This window comes from Dreissena polymorpha, chromosome 1, assembly GCF_020536995.1.
Source record: "Dreissena polymorpha isolate Duluth1 chromosome 1, UMN_Dpol_1.0, whole genome shotgun sequence".
NCBI lineage: Eukaryota > Metazoa > Mollusca > Bivalvia > Myida > Dreissenidae > Dreissena > Dreissena polymorpha.
In genome coordinates this window covers 136,066,251-136,086,544 of record NC_068355.1, presented here as the reverse complement: position 1 = coordinate 136,086,544, position 20,294 = coordinate 136,066,251, and the positions used below count along the sequence as shown (strand labels likewise).

At 36.2% G+C, this 20,294-nt stretch overlaps 1 protein-coding gene across 1 annotated transcript in view; it reads left to right on the top strand.

The window, feature by feature from the left end:
* Positions 1–20,294, top strand: part of LOC127853729 (atrial natriuretic peptide receptor 1-like) — a 48,326-nt gene that overhangs the window by 1,533 nt on the left and 26,499 nt on the right. The window contains exons 2-12 of the mRNA XM_052388514.1: positions 8,519–8,628; positions 9,475–9,609; positions 10,945–11,160; positions 11,669–11,775; positions 12,180–12,287; positions 13,325–13,429; positions 13,954–14,095; positions 17,555–17,697; positions 18,350–18,459; positions 19,110–19,196; positions 19,752–19,848. Coding sequence (XP_052244474.1) covers positions 8,519–8,628; positions 9,475–9,609; positions 10,945–11,160; positions 11,669–11,775; positions 12,180–12,287; positions 13,325–13,429; positions 13,954–14,095; positions 17,555–17,697; positions 18,350–18,459; positions 19,110–19,196; positions 19,752–19,848 — 1,360 coding nt within the window. The remainder of the gene's footprint in view (positions 1–8,518; positions 8,629–9,474; positions 9,610–10,944; positions 11,161–11,668; positions 11,776–12,179; positions 12,288–13,324; positions 13,430–13,953; positions 14,096–17,554; positions 17,698–18,349; positions 18,460–19,109; positions 19,197–19,751; positions 19,849–20,294) is intronic.

Below are 20,294 nucleotides of genomic sequence, written 5' to 3'. Positions count from 1 at the left end.
AAGAAAATCTATAAATAAATTTCATTAGTGATGATTATTTGATTATATATTAAGTTCAACAACAAAAAGTCAATAATAATGAAATCTCTATGTGATTTCAATAAATATAAATACATATATGTATTGAAATAACAGTTTTGAGATGATTATTTACACATGAGTACAACAAAATTCTTCGTATGCGTAAATTATTGAATGAAATCACGAGTTTAATGTCGTATTGAGTAATATTCTTTATCATATAAACCACAGTATGCATTCCTGTGAATTGCAGCGCGTTTGAATAAGGTCGACTAATCCGGCCAGCCGGAAAAAAAACCATGGCATACATCACGACAATCATTATCGCGTGACAACAAAATCCAATACAAACCGGTAATACATCTTTCATCATGATGAATAATAAATCGGAATTGTGACATTTTAACCATACTATACAGGGTTCATTCATCATGCAACAACAATCATTCAAAAACAATTTCAGTGAAACTGATGTAGATCTATGCGCACTGTCAAGCAATATCGTTGAAATGCGATCAGAAGAACTGTTAAAATTACTCAACGTTACTAGTATTAGGGGACCGAAACTGGAACAAAGTTGCATTCTTACACACTGCAACAGATCAAATGAACTCATTGACGAAGCTAAATACGTGTATAAGCGAAAAACAACAAACTATATGAACGGCCCACTACACTCAAACAGATCAAAGTGATGAATCAAAATAGATAAAAAAATCAAAAATATTCTGCCAACAGGGCCCTCGTTTGGCCGTTTTTGGGGCCGAAATTCGGCCCCATGCCCCCCTTAAAATAGTATACTTTTTTCCCCTATTTCACCTAAAAAATCCCCCCTCCCAATTTTTTTTATTTTTTTTTTTACTTTTATACCTATGTTGCCAGCTGGTATCTTGCTATAAACCTTTGATTAAATGTACATTTACGTAAATTGCATTAAAATAGAGCAATATTAAGTGTTGAATGATTGGTGAAAAGATCTTGTAAAATTCCCCTTTTCGCCGAAAACGACGTGAAATTCCCCCTCTAAGGGCCCCGGCCCCAATCCCTCAAAAAGTAGCAAGGGCCCTGGCTAACTACGATTATGGTTTGTGCTTTGACAATAGACACGTGTAATCTCATGCCAACATTAATATAATATAACATGAAGAACGGCTTGACAAAAATATTTCTCTATCTTGTTTCTCAATGCTAAGACATATTTTCTTTCTAAAAACCAAATCGACATGACTCAAGAAAATTGCTTAAAGAAGCACTACGTGTTTGAGATTGAATTTATCGTTGAAACCATAGTACTTGTTGCATGCAAATTTATTTTCGATTTTACGGAAAACAATTATATCAGCATACGAACGAATATGAACATTAGTGTGGTACTATAATTTGTGTCCTGCATCAACGCAATTTATCGCGTCGTAATGCATGAATGCAAAAAGCTACACTGACATTTCATTGTAGTAGATTGTTCATCTGGCCCAAAGATACTTTCGAATGTGTTAAGGGACAATAACGTTACATGTCATCACGGTCATGTTTGAATTTTGTGTGACATTTTTATTACCACGACATTCACAGGAACCGTTGACTGTGTGCGAAAATTGTTTAAGTGTGACCGTTTTCTTGTGTGTATTTAAAGAAACGACCTTAATGATCGAACAGTTATACAGCACAACACAAAGATGTGTTATTTTGGAAAGCGATGTTCTTGTCATCTGCTCGAGTTTGCTTAAGAAATTTAATGTTAGTTATTGGCTTGCAGTTGATTTAAAAATGCCAGTGTGTTTTTGAAACATTTTAATGTTTGGGTGTGTCTATTAATTTTTGACTTCTTGTATTTTCTTTTTTACGTGTGAAACCTTTTTACTATGCTTTAAACGCGAAACAATCCAATATGTAATACCTAAACTCCTCCATATGTTCGTTCAACTCCATAAGTGCAATGTTTCTGGTCTTACTCAACTGTCCTGACGCATGATTGATACCATACGACAAAAGTTGTGATGATTTGTTAATTGTCTGCCAAGCTTTGATTAGAAAGGTCATAACCATGGTCGTTATTAATATTGTGTGTACACCCAATACAAACGTTAGGTCCCTTGGCATCCAAAGCCATCGCAAATGCAATTATCATTATTATTATTATAGTTGTAGTAGTAGTAGTAGTAGTAGTAGTAGTAGTAGTAGTAGTAGTAGTTGTTGTTGTTGTTGTTGTAGTAGTTGTAGTAGTAGTAGTAGTAGTAGTAGTAGTAGTAGTAGTAGTAGTAGTAGTAGTAGTAGTAGTAGTAGTAGTAGTAGTAGTAGTAGTAGTAGTAGTAGTAGTAGTAGTGGTAGTAGTAATAGTAGTAGTAGTAATGGTATTAGTAGTAGTAATGGTAGTAGTAGTAGTAGTAGTAGTAGTAGATGTAGTAGTAGTAGTAGTAGTAGTAGTAGTAGTAGTAGTAGTAGTAGTAGTAGTAGTAGTAGTAGTAGTAGTAGTAGAAGTAGCAGAAGCAGCAGTAGAAGTAGTAGTAGTAGTAGTAGTGGTAGTAGTAGTAGTAGTAGTAGTAGTAGTAGTAGTAGTAGTAGTAGTAGTAGTAGAAGTAGTAGTAGTAGTAGTAGTAGTAGTAGTAGTAGTAGTAGTAGTAGTAGTAGTAGTAGTAGTAGTAGTAGTAGTAGAAGTGGAAGTAGCAGTAGTAGTAGTAGTAGTGGTAGTAGTAGTAGTAGGAGTAGTAGTAGTAGAAGTAGAAGTAGTAGTGGTAGTAGTAGTAGTAGTAGTAGTAGTAGTAGAAGTAGTAGTAGTAGCAGTAGTAGTAGTAGTAGTAGTAGTAGTAGTAGTAGTAGTAGTAGTAGTAGTAGAAGTAGTAGTAGTAGTAGTAGTAGTAGTAGTAGTAGTTTTTGTCATGATGGAAATGGCCACTTTCACCATAAAGCAGACAAGGCTACAAGAATCACCTAATAGTTTAGGATAACGTATAGAACCAAACAAGACGTATATGTCATATGATCAGTTGACATATTTAATGATTTATTAGAGTTGTACAACGTTGACATGTTGCCCAACGCATACCAAGTTGACGTCGACGTGTCAAATTAAACACTTAAAGAAACGTTAATGATTACATTTACTATGGTTGGTCGAGAGTTTTTACAATTCAGAATTTTTACCACAACTCGTTATAAGGGCGACGAGTGCAAGCCGCAAAATAATAAAACGTCAACTAATTAGTTACTTTATTGAAAACAATAGCCAACACATATAAAACAAAAAATAGCCTCAATAATCAAGGTTTAGTGTTATTTTAGGTGAGATACAAAAAAAAACACTGGTCCAAATTGTTGTTTAAGACACAAAATAGATGGGGTGACTTCACTGTCTAAACTCTGATAGGATTTCTGTAAATTGTTCCTAAAACATACGTTATGTTAAATTATTAAATTGTTACCACTTTTCAATGTGAAAATATCAATAATACGTCGGATGAAACTTACACGTTCTGACTGAATCTACTCCCGATATCTAAGATGTGTTGTATTGTTTTGTTTAAAATGTTAAAATAATAATCCAATATTGATTGCGTTACCGGTGGATGAAAAATTCTAATTTTTTTATAGAAACACAAAGACAGCGAGATAAAGCAACGCTCATTTAAACTCATTGAAAAAAGACGAAGCCTTTCCGTGTACGCGGAAATAGTGTTATCATAAAAGTGACCACCATATTAAAAGAAACATTTGTGAGCCATTTTTGCACATCTTGAATCTTAGCATCAGATGAACGTTTTTTTTTATTTAAATTTGCAATCGATTGATTTTTTTAACGCAATTTTACTGCCGAATCGCTCTTACAGCAATTATAGTACCAACTGAAGCTTTCACCTATCACCCTTTTTCAAACGAATATTTTCTCGATATGAAATAACGCATAAATGTATTTCAATGTGACGTCTTACAAATTAAACAATTAAGTGTGTAGAAAAAAACAAGAGAACATACACTATTTTGAAGCTTGGTTAACGATTTTTGAGTTTTACATACTTTTACGTACAAGCGTTGCGAATTTATCATACTGGGAAATACATACAGTCATGTTAATGCTAGATACACGAATGTATTTAAATAAAATATCGCGCGATAAACTTGTTTATTTAACATCCACGCAATATTCTATGAAATTTAATTGCCAGTTCTAGGTCAATCCTGAAATCCTGAAATATATACTCTATCGCGAGCAGATCTTCAATCTTGATATCTGTCTCAGCTTGCCTGAACGGTGAACAGCCATGTAATATGATTTGCTAACGAGCTTTGTAAATGTAAATGTCATGTTTTAAAACATCCATTTATCACACACGATTTATGTGATTTAAAATTATTGTAAAGAATGATCTACATTGTCGTTTATGGTAAGGTTATGTTTGAACTGATTTCTTATCACATCACTGTTTGCGCGAATATATTTAAATGTTTAAAGTTCGAACTGACCAGTCCTAAATCGTCTTGGCTTGATTTCGATTATTGTAATATTACAGTTACACACAAGACACACTTAATTTTGCGAATGAAATATGAACTTTTAATAGTATACAAATATAGCGAAGACCAAATCTGCATTTGTATACAACTCTTAATAGAACATTGACTTATTAAACTTGTTTTCTAATCGCTGCACTTGTATATACGTTTCAAGGAAAACCCTGTGCTAGACCACGTGGTTTTGCTAAGTCACGTTTGGGACGACACTTTACGCACGTTTTTAACCCCCTTTTCACAGAGCGAGACTCATTTAGTTTCTTTTCTTGCCATGGGTTTCACCTTACTGTCGGCTGCTGTAGGTAACAAAACGTTTACACATGTGCACGCACTTTGGGACAGTACATTTGAAATAAACCAGCTAGATTATACATTTATGAAAATGACAAATACCGGTAAGTTAGGAATTGATACATCACAGAACACAGGTACTTAAACAATATTTTTTGGTCCTTATATATATTTAATCAGAGTATTATATATATAAGGACCAAACTTTTTTTTCAAGTACCCGTGTCGCAGAATACGAGTTAACACAAAATGAACAGCTAATATTAAGAATTAACTGTTTATTTTAATGAGTTTAAAATAACTTGATGAACGTTTTCAGTTCATACACATTTTAATAGCTTAACAATCTATGCAGCAAATAGGCTGCACATGTCAATATATGCCTAGCTTAATAAAATAGTTTGATATTTCTTATCTTATAATTGCTATCGAGTGTTTCTTGCAGTGTTTTTATTTTGCCGCAAGTCACTACATGTCATAATCATAACAGATATGGAGACTTAACTGTCTTACTGACGTTTTAATCGTAATTATTGTTAAAACGCTTTATGCACCACACACTGTCTTTATTGTTGCTGCGATGTAAAATATTGACGGGCATAATTACTTTTAATAAAATTAAATGCCATGTAAAAACACTAACTAATGTTACGCGCACGCATTGTTTGGCATAGATGTTTTTAATATGCGCCGCGCTCTGTGAAAAGGGGGTTTAATGCATGTGCGTTAAGTGCCGTCCCGGATTAGCCTGTGCAATGTGCACAGGCTAATCAGGGACGACACTTTCCGCCTTAACTTGATTTTTGCTTAGAAGAGACTCTCTGAAATCATAAATGCGAAAATTGACCTCCCTGATAAGCCTGTGCAGTCCGCACAGGCTAATCTGGGACGACACTTTACGCACATGGATTAAACCCATGCATTATCGCAAATAAACAATACAATACTTATTTTATTTTCAATACATTTTTTATATTTGGTAAAGCATATGGACAGTCTACTGTCTGCATCAAACAAGACAAATATCAAAATGATATATTAATTCAACGAATACATATTAACAAAATTTATGTTATCTGCATGAAAAACATTTCATTCATTCAATATCCGCCTATTTTGTTTTTTCATTTAACCAAATCATAACGTATTAATTAAGTTTGAACATTTATCACACTGCAAAAGTTATTGAAATACTAGAAATGGCGCGGCAGAGGCCGACGCGTATCCCCACGCTGCATATATGTTATATTAAAAGGCAATGTTAAGTCGGCAAGGCCTATGTTCGTGGGGCCCCGTGCTGGGTAATGTGGACATGGATGGCCGAGATAGACCGTGTTGTCATAAGAGATGTTCAGTATTAATTTGAAGTCAATTGGTGAATAAATGAAGAAGTTATGTTAAAACAACATTTTGGGTGGGCGTGGTCTATGTGGGCGGGGCGCCCCAGGGTTGGTAATTGGGTCATGCATAGTTGAGATTTACCGTATTGTCATAAGAGAAGTTCAGTATCAATATGAAGTAAATCGGTGTAGAAATGAAGAAGTTAATGTAAATTACCTAAAATAAATGAGTAAAAATCTCTGACCCAGCCTCACCCCAACTCCCATAACTTTTGACCCATGGGTCAGATCAAAATTTTAAATAGTGCACTGTCGCACATATGCTCATAGCTACTATGTGTGTAAGTTTCAAGGTTCTAGTGGTAATAGTGTAGGAGGAGATAGTGGCCACGCGCGACGCGTATCCCTAAGCCGCATGTTGTTAGTTAAATGAGTGAAAATCTCTGACCCGGCCCCACCACAACCCCCATAACGTTTGACCCAGGGTTCAGATCAAAATTCCAAATAGTGCACTGTCGCACATACCGCCGTGTTGGCTTTGATTTTTATTATGCTGAAATAGCTCGGGGGTTTTGACCACCAAACTGGCTTGGATTTTAATTTTGCTGAAATAGCTCGGGGTCTTGACCACTAAACTGGCATGGATTTTACTATGATGAAAAAGCTCGGAGTCTTGGCCACCAAAATGGCTTTAATTTAAATTATGCCGAAAATTTTATGCTGAAAAAGCTCGGGGTCTTGACCACCAAACTGGCTTGGATTTTGATTTTGCCGAAATAGTTCAGGATCTTGACCACTAAACTGGCTTGGATTTTATTAATGCTGAAATAGCTCATGGTCTCGGCCACCAAACTGGGTTGGATTTTAATTATGCTGAAAAAGCTCGGGGTCTTGACCACCAAACTAGCTTGGATTTTAATCATGCTGCAATAGCTCGGGATCTTTACCACCAAAGTGAGCGGGGCCCTGGGGTGGGTATTGTGGACATGGATGGTCGAAAAAGACCGTGTTTTCATAAGAGATGTTCAGTATTAATGTGAAGTCAATTGGTGAATAAATGAAGAAGTAATGTTAAAACAAAATTGTTGGTGGGCGTGGTTTTCCACTATCTCCTCCTACACTATTAGCACTAGAACCTTGAAACTTACACACATGGTAGCTATGAGCACATGTCGACGGTGCACTATTTTAAATTTTGATCTGACCCCTGGGTCAAAAGTTATTATCATGTGCGTCGCATATTGTTAGTAAAATGAGTTTATTTTAACCATTTTAAAGATTTGTGTGAGCGTGGTTTTCCACTATTTCCTCCTACCCTATTAGCACTTAAACCTTGAAACTTACACACATGGTAGCTATGAGCATATGAGCGACGGTGCACTGTTTGGAATTGTGATCTGACCCCTGGGTCAAAAGTTATTATCATGTGCGTCGCATGTTGTTAGTGGTTCTCCACTATCTCCTCCTACACTACATCATCAGAACCTTGAAACTTACACAAATGGTAGCTATGAGCATATGTGCGACGGTGCACTATTTGGAATTGTGATCTGACCCCTGGGTCAAAAGTTATTATCATGTGCGTCGCATGTTGTTAGTAAAATGCTCTATCTCCTCCTACACTATTAGCACTAGAACCTTGAAACTTACACACATGGTAGCTATGAGCATATGTGCGACGGTGCACTATTTGGAATTTTGATCTGACCCCAGGGTCAAAAGTTATTATCACGTGCGTCGTATGTTGTTAGCAAAATGAGTTTTTTGAACCAATTTGACCCATTTATTTTCCCATCATTTTTGACCCAGGGGTCAAATCAAAATTCCGTCGCCGTCACCGTCGCACAAATGCTCATAGCTACCATATGTTTAAGTTTCAACGTTCAAGTGCTAATATTGTAGGAGGAGCTAGTGGCCGAACGGTCTGACAGAAAGATGGAGACCAATTCAATATACCCACGCTTTTAAAATAAAATGAACACAATTTTACTCTGCCTTCACACACTTTCAATATCGTACATGTATACTGTCTTTTATGTAAATATCGTGCATATTTACTGTATTTTAATGCAAATATCGTGTGTGTATACTGTCTTTTAATGTACATATCGTAAACTCATACTGTCTTTTAAAGTAAATATCGTACATGTATACTGTCTTTTAATGTAAATATCGTACATGTATACTGTCTTTTAATGTAAATATCGTACATGTATACTGTCTTTAAATGTAGATATCGTACATGTATACTGTCCTTTAATGTAAATATCGTACATGTATACTGTCGTCTGCTTGGTTATATCGTACATGTTATGCTCGTTTTTTCAGAGCGATGCTAATTTGTGTTCGATATATTACAGAGCGAAGTGGTACGACACAAACTGCGACTCAAAGCAAGCGCTTCAGGCGTTCGTCCAGTCCATTGAAGACTTCGATCCTGATGTCATCATCGGTCCGCCCTGCTCCACAGGTGAGTAACTCTGACGTCATTACGACTGTTATCATGTATACATGTATAGTGCTTATTGTATCTGACAACATTACGTATCATGTATGCAGTGCTTATTATTTTTGACGTCATTAAGACAGTTATTATGTGTATATCGCTTTTTATATTATATGTTTTAACAGTGTATGTTCACATGTACTGTAAAAACCTTGGTATGTAGATAATTGTGTTCAATTGTTTATCTATCTAAATTATGAAAATGTTTGGTATCAGTCCACCAAACAAACATTTCGCATGGTGTCGATAATCCATAAAGTAAGCAAATGGTGTGATAGTTGATTTTGTAAAGTTAAGACACATGCTATTCGTACCCTTATGGTTTCGAGACTTGTTTGATTTAGCCTGTAGTGTAAACTACATTTTAGAATGATCAAATCCGATTCATACATTTTCTATTTTGCACGAGGATGGATTCACACTGTAAACATATTTTTTTACACATTGCCTCCAGGTTTGATACTTTTTTTAAATAATACAACTTGCGACTCGCACATGTTTCGTTCAGTAATACATTTTATTCACCCATCTGTTCGAATGTTAAATATTCTCTTCTTGGTCGATTCGTACCAGATGTGATCCACCCTAATTACCTGAATTGTTAATTATCGCATCGTGGCCGTTTCGTACCAGATTTTATTCACTCGGCTAACCATATGACTTATGTTCGCTCAATGACGTTTTCGTACCAGGCTTGAAACACCCTGCTTACTGAATGATTAAAATTGGCTCGCTGACCGCATCGTACCATGTAATAGTCATCGTCCTCACTGAATGAGTACTGTTCGCACCCTGAAAATTTCGCTCTAGGTTTGCGGTGCGTTGCGCAGCTGGGCTCAATATGGAACCTGCCGGTATTCAGCTGGGTTTCCGACCTGCTCGACTTTAAGGATAAGGACAAGTACACAACCCTCGTCCGTCTGTCCGGACCGCTGTACGCCACATGTACGTACTAGATAAATAGGGTGTTTTTCTTACAACAAGCAACATCTTTATACATATGCATTTAGTAATTTTGTTGTATAAATCGATTTGTAATAAAATGTTTTGGTGAATGTGTTTGTTTACCGCAATTCAAATTTTTAAAAGTCCCCGTTCGCGGAATAGATCGTTTTTTTGCATATAAATCGTATATAGCGAGAAGAAAATGTTACATAAATTCAATGAAATATATTTAATCAAGGTTTACCTCGAAAACCTGGTCAAAATCGGTTTTGAATCGATAAAATGATATATAAATGATCGTTAATACATGCAATAGGCAAAACTCATTGCAGCGTCGCGAGTTATGCAAATAATATCTATATTTAGCTTTCGCTAAACATTATTAGCATATGGAAGATAAATACATAGATTTAGCAAAAACGTAGCATTGCAAAAAATGATATATAAATGATCATAAATACATGCAATAGGCAAAACTCATTGCAGCGTCGCGAGTTATGCAAATTATATCTATATTAAGCTTTCGCTAAACATTATTAGCATATGGAAGATAAATACATAGATTTAGCAAAAACGTAGCGTGGCAACTCAGTTTCCGTCTGTAAAAGATGTATTTGCATTTGTTCTTACCTTCTCACCGCTTAATTCGCCCTTACCCGCAATTTTGTTTGTTTATGATTGAATTAACGTGTCGAATCATGAATATTAATTAGGTCGTTTTCGTACTTTACCGTACTCGACCCCAAAATAAAAATCGCTATATTGTTTGTTTTCAACCGATTTCAACCGGATTTTAAGTGATATCCTCAATAAAAACACGTTTTCTTACGATTCTGTCCATATATATCTCCGCGAACGGGGACTTAAATTATACTTAAAAAATTCAAATTCGGTCATTTGATAAATTATTGTACAAGTAATTTAAAACCCTCACCAATAATTAACCAGCAGTCTCTTATCAATCACTGAACGCGATTGTCGAAGCATATATATTACATATAAATACACATACTTATAGATTTATTTTAAATTGTTTGATCAAAACATTTGACAAACAGAAAGGCGAATAAATCGAAATCATCGTCTATTGGTTCAATACACAAAAGCAGAGCTAAAAGATAAATAAATAAATAAATAAATAAACGAACGAACGAACGAAAGAAAGAACAAACGTATTAATTAATGCATGGATGAATGAATACATAATTAAATAAACAAACAAATAAATAAATGTAATAATAAGTATATTAAAAAATATATGATAATTCTTAATTAAAGCACTGAACGCGAGCTTTAAGCATGCGTGAACATGCGTTGTCATTATTCGATTTTTAGCCGAGATTGTGCGTCAAACCAGCCTCTACTTTAAATGGCAAAACTACGCCCTCATCTCCGACAAGGCGGCGCCCTACGAGGCCGTAGCGGTGGCGCTGCGACAGGCTGCCGGCGCCGATACCAACTACACCATCCGGAGCGTCCATTACGTCACACCCGACACGAAGGACTCCGAAATCAAGGAGATGATGCAGCAGATCAAAAAGTTTGCGCGAGGTGAGGCCGCCAGGAACACTTTGAACACGTTGAGCATTTTTACATCTGTATAGTAAAGGCAGAAACATTTACGGACCTAAAGTCAATTTATATTATCGACTTCTTTGTACGGATAACTGTATATGTATTGCATATGCATCATTTGCATCTCTGACATGATTGTTTTACTTTTCATGTCATATGTACGTGTTTGCAGTCTTGAATTGAAATAAAATGAATTGGGTAAAACATTTTCGGGCACACGTTTACAGTACTACTTAGCGTCCAATCGACATATACGAGAGCGTAGTGATAGCATCACCATGTTATTTTGTCGAAATACGTTTTTAAATAACAAAACAATGAGGACCTTTTTCAGTATCTTAAGTTTGGAAATAAAGCCTTTAAAACTTGAATCTAGAATGAACGGTCTTAAAATTAATTTAACGTTCTAAGTGGCTACAAATGCGTCAAAATACGTATCTTAGCGGAAAAGGGTTAAGTAACTAACAGTGCCCCACGTTTTCAGTAATCATCTTCGTCGTGCCATATCACATGCTGCGTCACTACCTGCTGATAGCCCACTCTCTGGACATGGCCAATGGAGAGTTCGCCTTCATCTGCATAAACGGAGACGTACGTATGCAATTCGTTTGAGCCTCGCTCAGTGAAAAAGGGGATTTAATGCACGTGCGTAAAGTGTCGTCCCAGATTAGTCGGTGCAGTCAACACAGGCTAATCAAGGACGACACTTTTCGCCCAAACTGGATTTTTATCTCGTGTTTTCATGCAAATTATCCTGTTTTCAATCCCATTCTCCTGTTCCATTCGCATTCACCTGTTGTCAATCCCATTCTCCTGTTTCCATTCCCATTACCTGTTTCCATTCCCATTACCGGTTTCCATTCCCATAACATCTTTCCATTCCCATTACCGGTTTCCATTCCAATTACATGTTTCCATTCCCATTACCTGTTTCCATTCCCATTACCTGTTTCCATTCCCATTAACTGTTTACATTCCCATCCTCCTTATTTCAGGTGTTCACATGGGAGGTGATGGATACGAAGATTTTGTCTGACTGGGGATGGAAGAGAAACGACACAGATGACGAGAAGGCGAGGGAAATATTCGAATCCGTCATTCATGTGAGAAACTTTCATTACCTATTTTATTTAGATTTGCAATATTTATTTCATCAGGAGTGATGAAATAAAGTGTCATGCGTTCTTTTTACTCCAGTGTTTGGCGAAGAACCGATAGCTTATGTATAGTGAGTGAAAAAGATTTCATGACCTATTTTACAGTGTATAAAGCAAGCATATGTATACAATTAAAGGGGCCTAGTCACAGATTTTGGCGGGTATTGAAGTTTGTCATTAAATGCTATATATTGATAAATATGAACATTGGATTTAAAAAGATTAGTAAAAAAAATCAAGAATAAAATTAAAAAAAAAAAAAAAAAAAAGTAACCCTCAACAGGGCTCGAACCACTGACCCCTGGAGTCCTGGAGTAAAATTTTACCACTTAGACCAATCGGCCATCCGTGCTCATACAATGAAGAATGCATTTTAAACTTTATATAAGCAATCCTCGTAGTCACAAAATATAACGACAACAACAGAACTCTCCAAATTATTCAATCGTTTCGCGTTGCAGCGCTTTATAATTGTTAGGTCTTTAAATCGTCAAAAGATGCATGTAATGGCTATTTTAGAGCATGGTAAATGTTCAGTATTATTGTTTCCTCACAAATGTTATAACTAAACCGAACATTTGCGAATCTGAAACAACTTTTTTTTTAATTTTGTCAATTTACCAAAACGTAAAAAGGCCCTTTAAGATTTTGAGATGTGATTGGAATGTTGGATTGGAAAGTTAACACACTTATGACACGTTGTTATTTTGTTGTGAATGCGTGACTATATTTGGGCCGTGCTCTGTGAAAAGGGGATTTAATGCATGTGCGTAAAGTGTCGTCTCAGATTAGCCTGTGCATTCCGCACAGGCTAATCAAGGACGACACTTTCCGCTTTTATTGTATTTTTCGTTTAAAGGAAGACTCTTAATGGCGAAAATCTTGTTTAGGCGGAAAGTGTCGTCCCTGCACAGGCTAATATTGGACGACACATTACACAAACAAATGTAGAACTTTTATCACTGCGTATGTTGTATTTCCAGATAATCATGGACCCGCCAAATAAAGACGAAGAATTTCTTAACGAGATTAAGAACGTGTCAGTAGCAGATTTCCCGAATTGGGAAATTCCGTTCGACGGATCGGAGGTAGGCGGCTGAAATCACATATGGTGTTTAAATCTTTGTGAGACGTGACGTGCTTTCGCGGAATAATATCACCATAATACCATCATGTCTAATGTACATAAAATAATGTATTTATGTTAATGATATATACAAAAATACTACAAAAACAGTTATAAAATGTATCATTATCAGATAGTTCACGGTAAGCCGTAAACAAATAAATGGAAAGAAAACATGCAAGAGCTTGTTTTCAGTAAACTACTCAAAATATATCAAGATGTATCTGCAAAACTTAGAATTTGACCGTAAATTTGATCCGACGAAATGCCAGGATTACATTCATAAATGTGTATAACATCTACTTATAGCATGTTTCTTCTGGCTTTTGATTGATTGCTTTAAATTGCTATAACTCAAAAGATTGCAGTAGGCATTACCATATTTGGAAATGTATTATATACAGGAGTGATGGATACTTGCCCGACCAGACAACATGTAGGTTATGTTCAAAGAGACAGTCATATGTTTTTTTCTGAATTGTTCAGCTGGATGCGCACGCACCCTACCTGTATGACGCAATGATCACGTGGGCAGACTGTGTACACTATATTCTCAATAAATCCCTCGGGAATCCTCGAAATGGTTCACTGATGTACAAACAAGTGCCAGAAGCGTCCAAATCTAAGGGTATGTCACAATTACTCACACAACTATCACATTCAAATATCCCGTATATTTGGTGCGTAAAGATAAAATTTAAATATTCAACTATAAACAACTTTTTTTTCGAGCTGGAACGGCGATTGATAAATCTTGATGATTTCACAGCATCAGTATGGCGTCATTTATTTATAGTAAGTAGCCAGTTGCTCAGTTATTGGAAAGAGAACAAATGCGCACGACAAACGCAGAGGGAAATAACGCTCGATTGGTCATTCTCGGCTCGGCTACAACTTAAATGTACTCCGGTTACTCCTAAGTATACTAAAATGTACGGGAAATATACTAACGTAACGGCCTATTTAGACTGTACCTTCGTTTTATTTCCGCACAATATCCAATGTCGTAAAACGCGCTAAGGAATATGACACACAATTTGAGTTGAACTAAGCCTTCCTCGACATGCTTTTTGAGCAAGAATTTCGATAATATTAAGGCGATTTTACATAATATGGACATAAATATGGACATAATTACTCTAAAAAAAACGCCGACAACGACCAATTTCGCGTTAGAATTCCAGGGTGCATTGCAGTATATTTCACGTACTCGGGGTACATTTAAGTATTGGGCCCGTGGTCCATTAAAGAAAACCCGAGCCGACAATGACGCATGAAAATAATTATCCACTATGTCCAAGTTACATTGTTTTAAGATTTGTTGAACTCTTTTCATCATCTCAAAATGAACACAAGCATGTTTTCACTATTTTGTTTAATGTGCTCTGCATAAATCTAGCATTATTTTATACACTCTGGTATAACAATGTATTAGATGCTTTCAATATGTATTGTTTTAGCAATCAAATACGTGATACCGCAATGTGTTTCCATATAAGATATCGTTACTATGTATAGTAACAAATTGACGTCGCGAGCGGGTCGTTTTTCGTATCTTGCGGACATATATGATCATGCCGGCCTATGGGCCGATTTTTCATATTATTAAAGAATCAGATTGCGCGGCGTCAACGATACAAAAAGGCGTCCACAATTAGTATTGGCCAACGATGATTAATACACTTGAGTCATGTTCTGAGAAAACTTGGCTTAATGCATGTGCGTAAAGTGTCATCCCAGATTAGCCTGTGCAGTCCGCACAGGCTGATCAGGGACGACACTTTCCGCCTAAACTTGATTTTCGGTAAGGAGGGACTAAAATTACCATACAAGCGGAAAGTGTCGTCCCTGATTAGCCTGTGCTGACTGCAATTGTGCGACACAATTTAATAACGATTCAACGAAGGAATAAGTAATAAAGATGAGTAAACTCATCACAGAGTTTGGATAATTAAATATCGATCGCAACTGAAAGTGAACTTAACATTTGATAGATGACACTTTTTGAGCTTTAATAGTACTCATGAAAAATAAAAAAATGTTTACGCTTACTTCAATGATACATTTATTCATATGCTTATAACAAAAATAAATTACAACGATATGCACGTCCATGTTCTCTTCTTCCATCGCTTTATCTTAATTTATCTCAAACCACCTTTGTTTTGAGAATGTTTGTTCCGAATGACACAAACATGTATACGATATCGAATCACTGGTTAGAGCGATTTGTTTTATTTCTGTCGAAGTTTCTTATTACATGCACGACCAACACACACTCCGAAATACGTTTTTGAATCGCTCTATGCTTTTGATGAATGAGCATCGTTCTGCTAAAAGGGGGTTTAATGCATGTGCGTAAAGACGTCCCAGATTAGCCTGTGCAGTTCGCACAGGTTAATCAGGGACGACACTTAACGCACATATATTAAACTTTTAACAGAGCGCGGCTCAAATATTTTACTTTAAAATAAACCACCACGCCCGACATGGTGTCGCTAAATTCAAGAGTCTAGCTTAAACTGATGTGTTTCGTCACAGAAATAACGTCACTTGAAATAAGTCATACATTGAGCTATCAATTGAATGAAACAAGTACGAAAAGCTGGTTCGGTAATAAATGTTAGCGAAGGATAAATTTAGGATGGTCTGTTATATAAAAGATAACATACGGCAGAGCTTGTATGGTAGTTTTTTTTTGTTGAGTCGTGGGTTCTTTAGAGTCGTGGTCATAGAGATCACGTGAAATTACGTGATAGAACGTTCCGACAATATGCAGTCTGTACAGAATTTTTTTTACCTGCCACCTGGTCATGCACCATCGTTTTGCCGATCAAAAATGTGATAAAACATGTCAATATTGTAATTCATCAGAGCTCTAATTAAATATTCACTCTTTTATAAATAGTTTTTTTTTATATAGTGTTCCTAAGTAACACAAAATCGTTTATTTATGATTATTTTCCATACTAAATCGTATGTTGACATATTTTCACAGGAAATTACTCTCCTCTGCAATGTGAGTTTAAAGGCTCTTGAAATTGGAATAGCCATAATACACGGCTCAACAAGAAAACATTTTCAAGATGGCAGTTTGACACTGTCAAGACAATCGATTATTAATTATTAATACTGACGATAAACATTTGGAAGAAAGTAACAAATATAAAGAACACAGGTTAATAATTATGTTTATAATGATTTATAATCATACATTTATAAAATATTTCTGATGTAATCACTTTAAGAAAATTACCCACGACTCAACCAACATATAGCATAATGTCGGCTGCGAGTCGATTAGAGACGTCAGGCTCAGCTTTGTCGTGCGTTATCGTTCAAGTATCATTCTACTAGACGGACTTCGTTTTTCGTGGTATTATATACATCATCGTTTTGCTAAAAGGGGGTTTAATGCACGCGAGTAAAGTGTCGTCCCAGATTATATTGTGCCGTCCGCAGAGACGACACTTTTCTCTTTTATCATTGTTCGTTTAAAGAAAGTCTCTTCTTCGCAAAAATCTAGTTAAAGCGGAAAGTGCCGTCACTGATAAGCCTTTGCGGACTGCCCTGGTTAATCTAGGCCGACTCTTTACGAACATGCATTAAACATCCTTTTCACAGTGTGAGGCCTAAATGTTTGGTCGACTTGGCCCCCCTCCACCCTTTAACACACTCACTAAACAGCTCCTGATTGGCTTTGGTATTAACTGTCAGAAACAATATTCCAAAAATAATTTAACACACTGAATATTACACTAGACTTCACTAGATTACACTAAACTGGTTTTCTGATAATCTTTCATGCGACCCATCTTCATACAATAAACACAGCTGATACAAGTCTTTACACCACACGACTTGATCATAAACTATGTTTAAGTGTACTTTGTTTAATTACATTCGCAAAAAGTATCGTCTTAGCATAAATCTCGTTAAGGCGGAAAGTGTCGTCCTGATAAGCATGTGCGGGCTGAACAGGCTAATATGGGACGACACTCTGAACTCTGACGACACATGCAGTTAACCCTCTTTTCTCAGAGCGAGTCTCGCATCAAATACCTAAGAGTGTTTTCTTTCTGCAAAGGAATCACGGGAAGTATCGTTTTTAACGAGCCCGGGCGAGACCGGATGTTGAACTATCGCGTGCTGGACATGCTCGAAGACGGCACCTTTTACAACCTGTACCACTTCAAGTATGCAGATAAGAAATTCATGAGAATCGAATCTGTAAGTTTAGACAGTAAATAAACTGAACTTTTTACGATATCAGTACGATAATAAGATTATTAAAATGTCCTGCTCTTTACTTGAGTAAATCGTTTTCCATGAAAGTCAACCAATTTCAGTTTCGCAACACATAAACAAGTTTTATAAGAGTTATGACAGTTCAGTACAGTTCACTTCACTGGTTGCTTACTCACAATTCGTGGTGAGAAAACACTTTAAGACATAAAATAGTCTGACATATAACGAATATATAAATTTGGTAAAATATGATATTCTTACAATATAAAATATTAAACAAAGCTTTTTACACAAAGAAACCTGTATTTTACAAAAACTGTCACCCTGATTCTGGAGACAAATAACGTGGCACGTGAAGCGGCACGTGAAACATTCAAGCGTACATACCAAGTCAATACTCCACCAATATAAATAGCAGCATTCATGGTCTACATACATTAATTTTACGAGGCGATTTTTTTTCGAAACTACTGTCATGTATTACATGATATTGTATGTACGCTACTTATAAAGTAATTACTATTTGGTGGTCACTTTCTCTTCACATTAGCTTTCGATATGTGCATGTGTACATGTTTAAGGCTGACGATGTTTTATATACAAGCCGTAATACATTTCTGTTCTGTTGTACCAGGACGACCCAACATTGTACCCTCTAGGGGGTCGATGGCCCACAAGGGATGGTAAACGGCCGCCGGATATACCTGTGTGTGGGTTCGACGGGGAGAAGTGCGTGGAAGAAAGTGAGTCAATGGAAGCTGCCTGTAGCACAGGGTGTAGGCCTTTAACACTAGCTTAGAGTTTGTGTGACTAGTCAATTAACCCATTTATGCCTAGTGGACTCTCCCATCCTTCTAAATTGGATCAATTTATTTCCAAAATTAGGGATGTCTAGTATATTTATTTCTATATTTAGAATATTTCTTACAGAAATTCCTTTAAGCAAACAGCGCAGACCCAGATGAGACGCCGCATCATGCGGCGTCTCATCTGGGTCAACGCTGTTTGCCAAGACCTTTTTTCTAGACGCTAGGCATAAATGGGTTAAACACCTGTTACTCAAACCATCTGAAAACAACAGCAATCTCTCTACACCACCCAACTCATTCGCCCAATTTTTAAGAAAATTTGTCAGGATTTGTTCTACATGTAGGCCAATACCTTTTGTTATCAATGTTTATACACAGTTGTTTCAAATTGGACTTGGAAAATTTTAATTTTTCTAATTTACTTACCCTATGTATGTTTATGGTAAAATACCGAACACTGCTCCAATGGTTTTAAACTGCTCACGAGATTTCGGGCTTCCTGGGGTGCTTTGATTATGATTGCCATTTAACTTACAAGTTCATCCTTATTCCATGCTTTATGTGACATGTTTTGTCTATTTCTGGGGGCAATTATAACGGTACAATCATCGGGGCGTCGGTGTCGGCGTCCGTGGTCCTTATCTTCGCCATCCTCGTACACGTGATGCTCAGGTGAGAGCGCATGCGCGTAATCAAGTGATTGTTTGTTATAAAAAACTTCATACAGGCTAAGCATTAATGAAAAACCTTGTTATTACATTTTTTTGCGAAAATCTGAAGATAAAATTGCATCGTGTTTTTCCATAATTATTCGACTTAAAGCCATTCCAAATATAGCTAGGCCTTTAGACTTTTTGATATACGTATCCATATTAAGCAACTGAAATATACTATAGATCCATCCCGGTAGCAAAGTCCAAAGCAGTATAAATTCATTGAGAATGTTCATATTTAGTCGGAGCAGACTAGCATATACCCTGTAAAATGTACCAGTGAACAAATGCATGGTCCTATTGTTCTATATTCTTATATTTTGGATATTTTCGTTCCACCAAAACAAAACAGGTAATATTGATAGCTATATGGTACAATTTTATATCTACTTTACATCTGTTGTTAAAATACTTCAAAGTACTGTCACTTGTTATTTTGCCGCCTGCATGGATTGGATGTATTTGCTCCTTGTAAAATACGGTAAAAACTTACGATTTTATACGACTGTTACAGACGATATCGCCGGCAGATGACGCTACAAAGCATGTTGTGGCAGGTGCGATCGGACGAGATTGATTGTTTGACCGCCATGATTACCGGCTCCATACGGGTACGCAGTTAATTGATTTAACTTATAAAAGTTTTTCCTTTTTTTATTTGTAAGTATTTTGAATAGTATTTTGATTCGGTATGTTACTGTCTGTAAATTTAACACGTCTGAATCATGTGCAAATTTCATATTTTTTAAATCGTCTATTTTTAGAATCAGCTCTCAAAGTATGTATAAGCGCTGATTTCGGTGTATGCTCTTTTTTTATTATGCCACGGACCGATTAAACTCCAATGTTTGTAGTGTCAGTTCACTGTGTGAGAACACAATCTAAGTCACGCCAACTTGGAACTATTTAACAATATTTATGTATTGTCCTGGGTGGTAATGAAAAGGTCATAGACCGGACGGACTCGTATGACTTGAAGGGATGAACAAATACAACATTGTTGATTGAAAACGGGCATTTATTATAAAATGCCATAAAAAAGATAAATATAGAACAG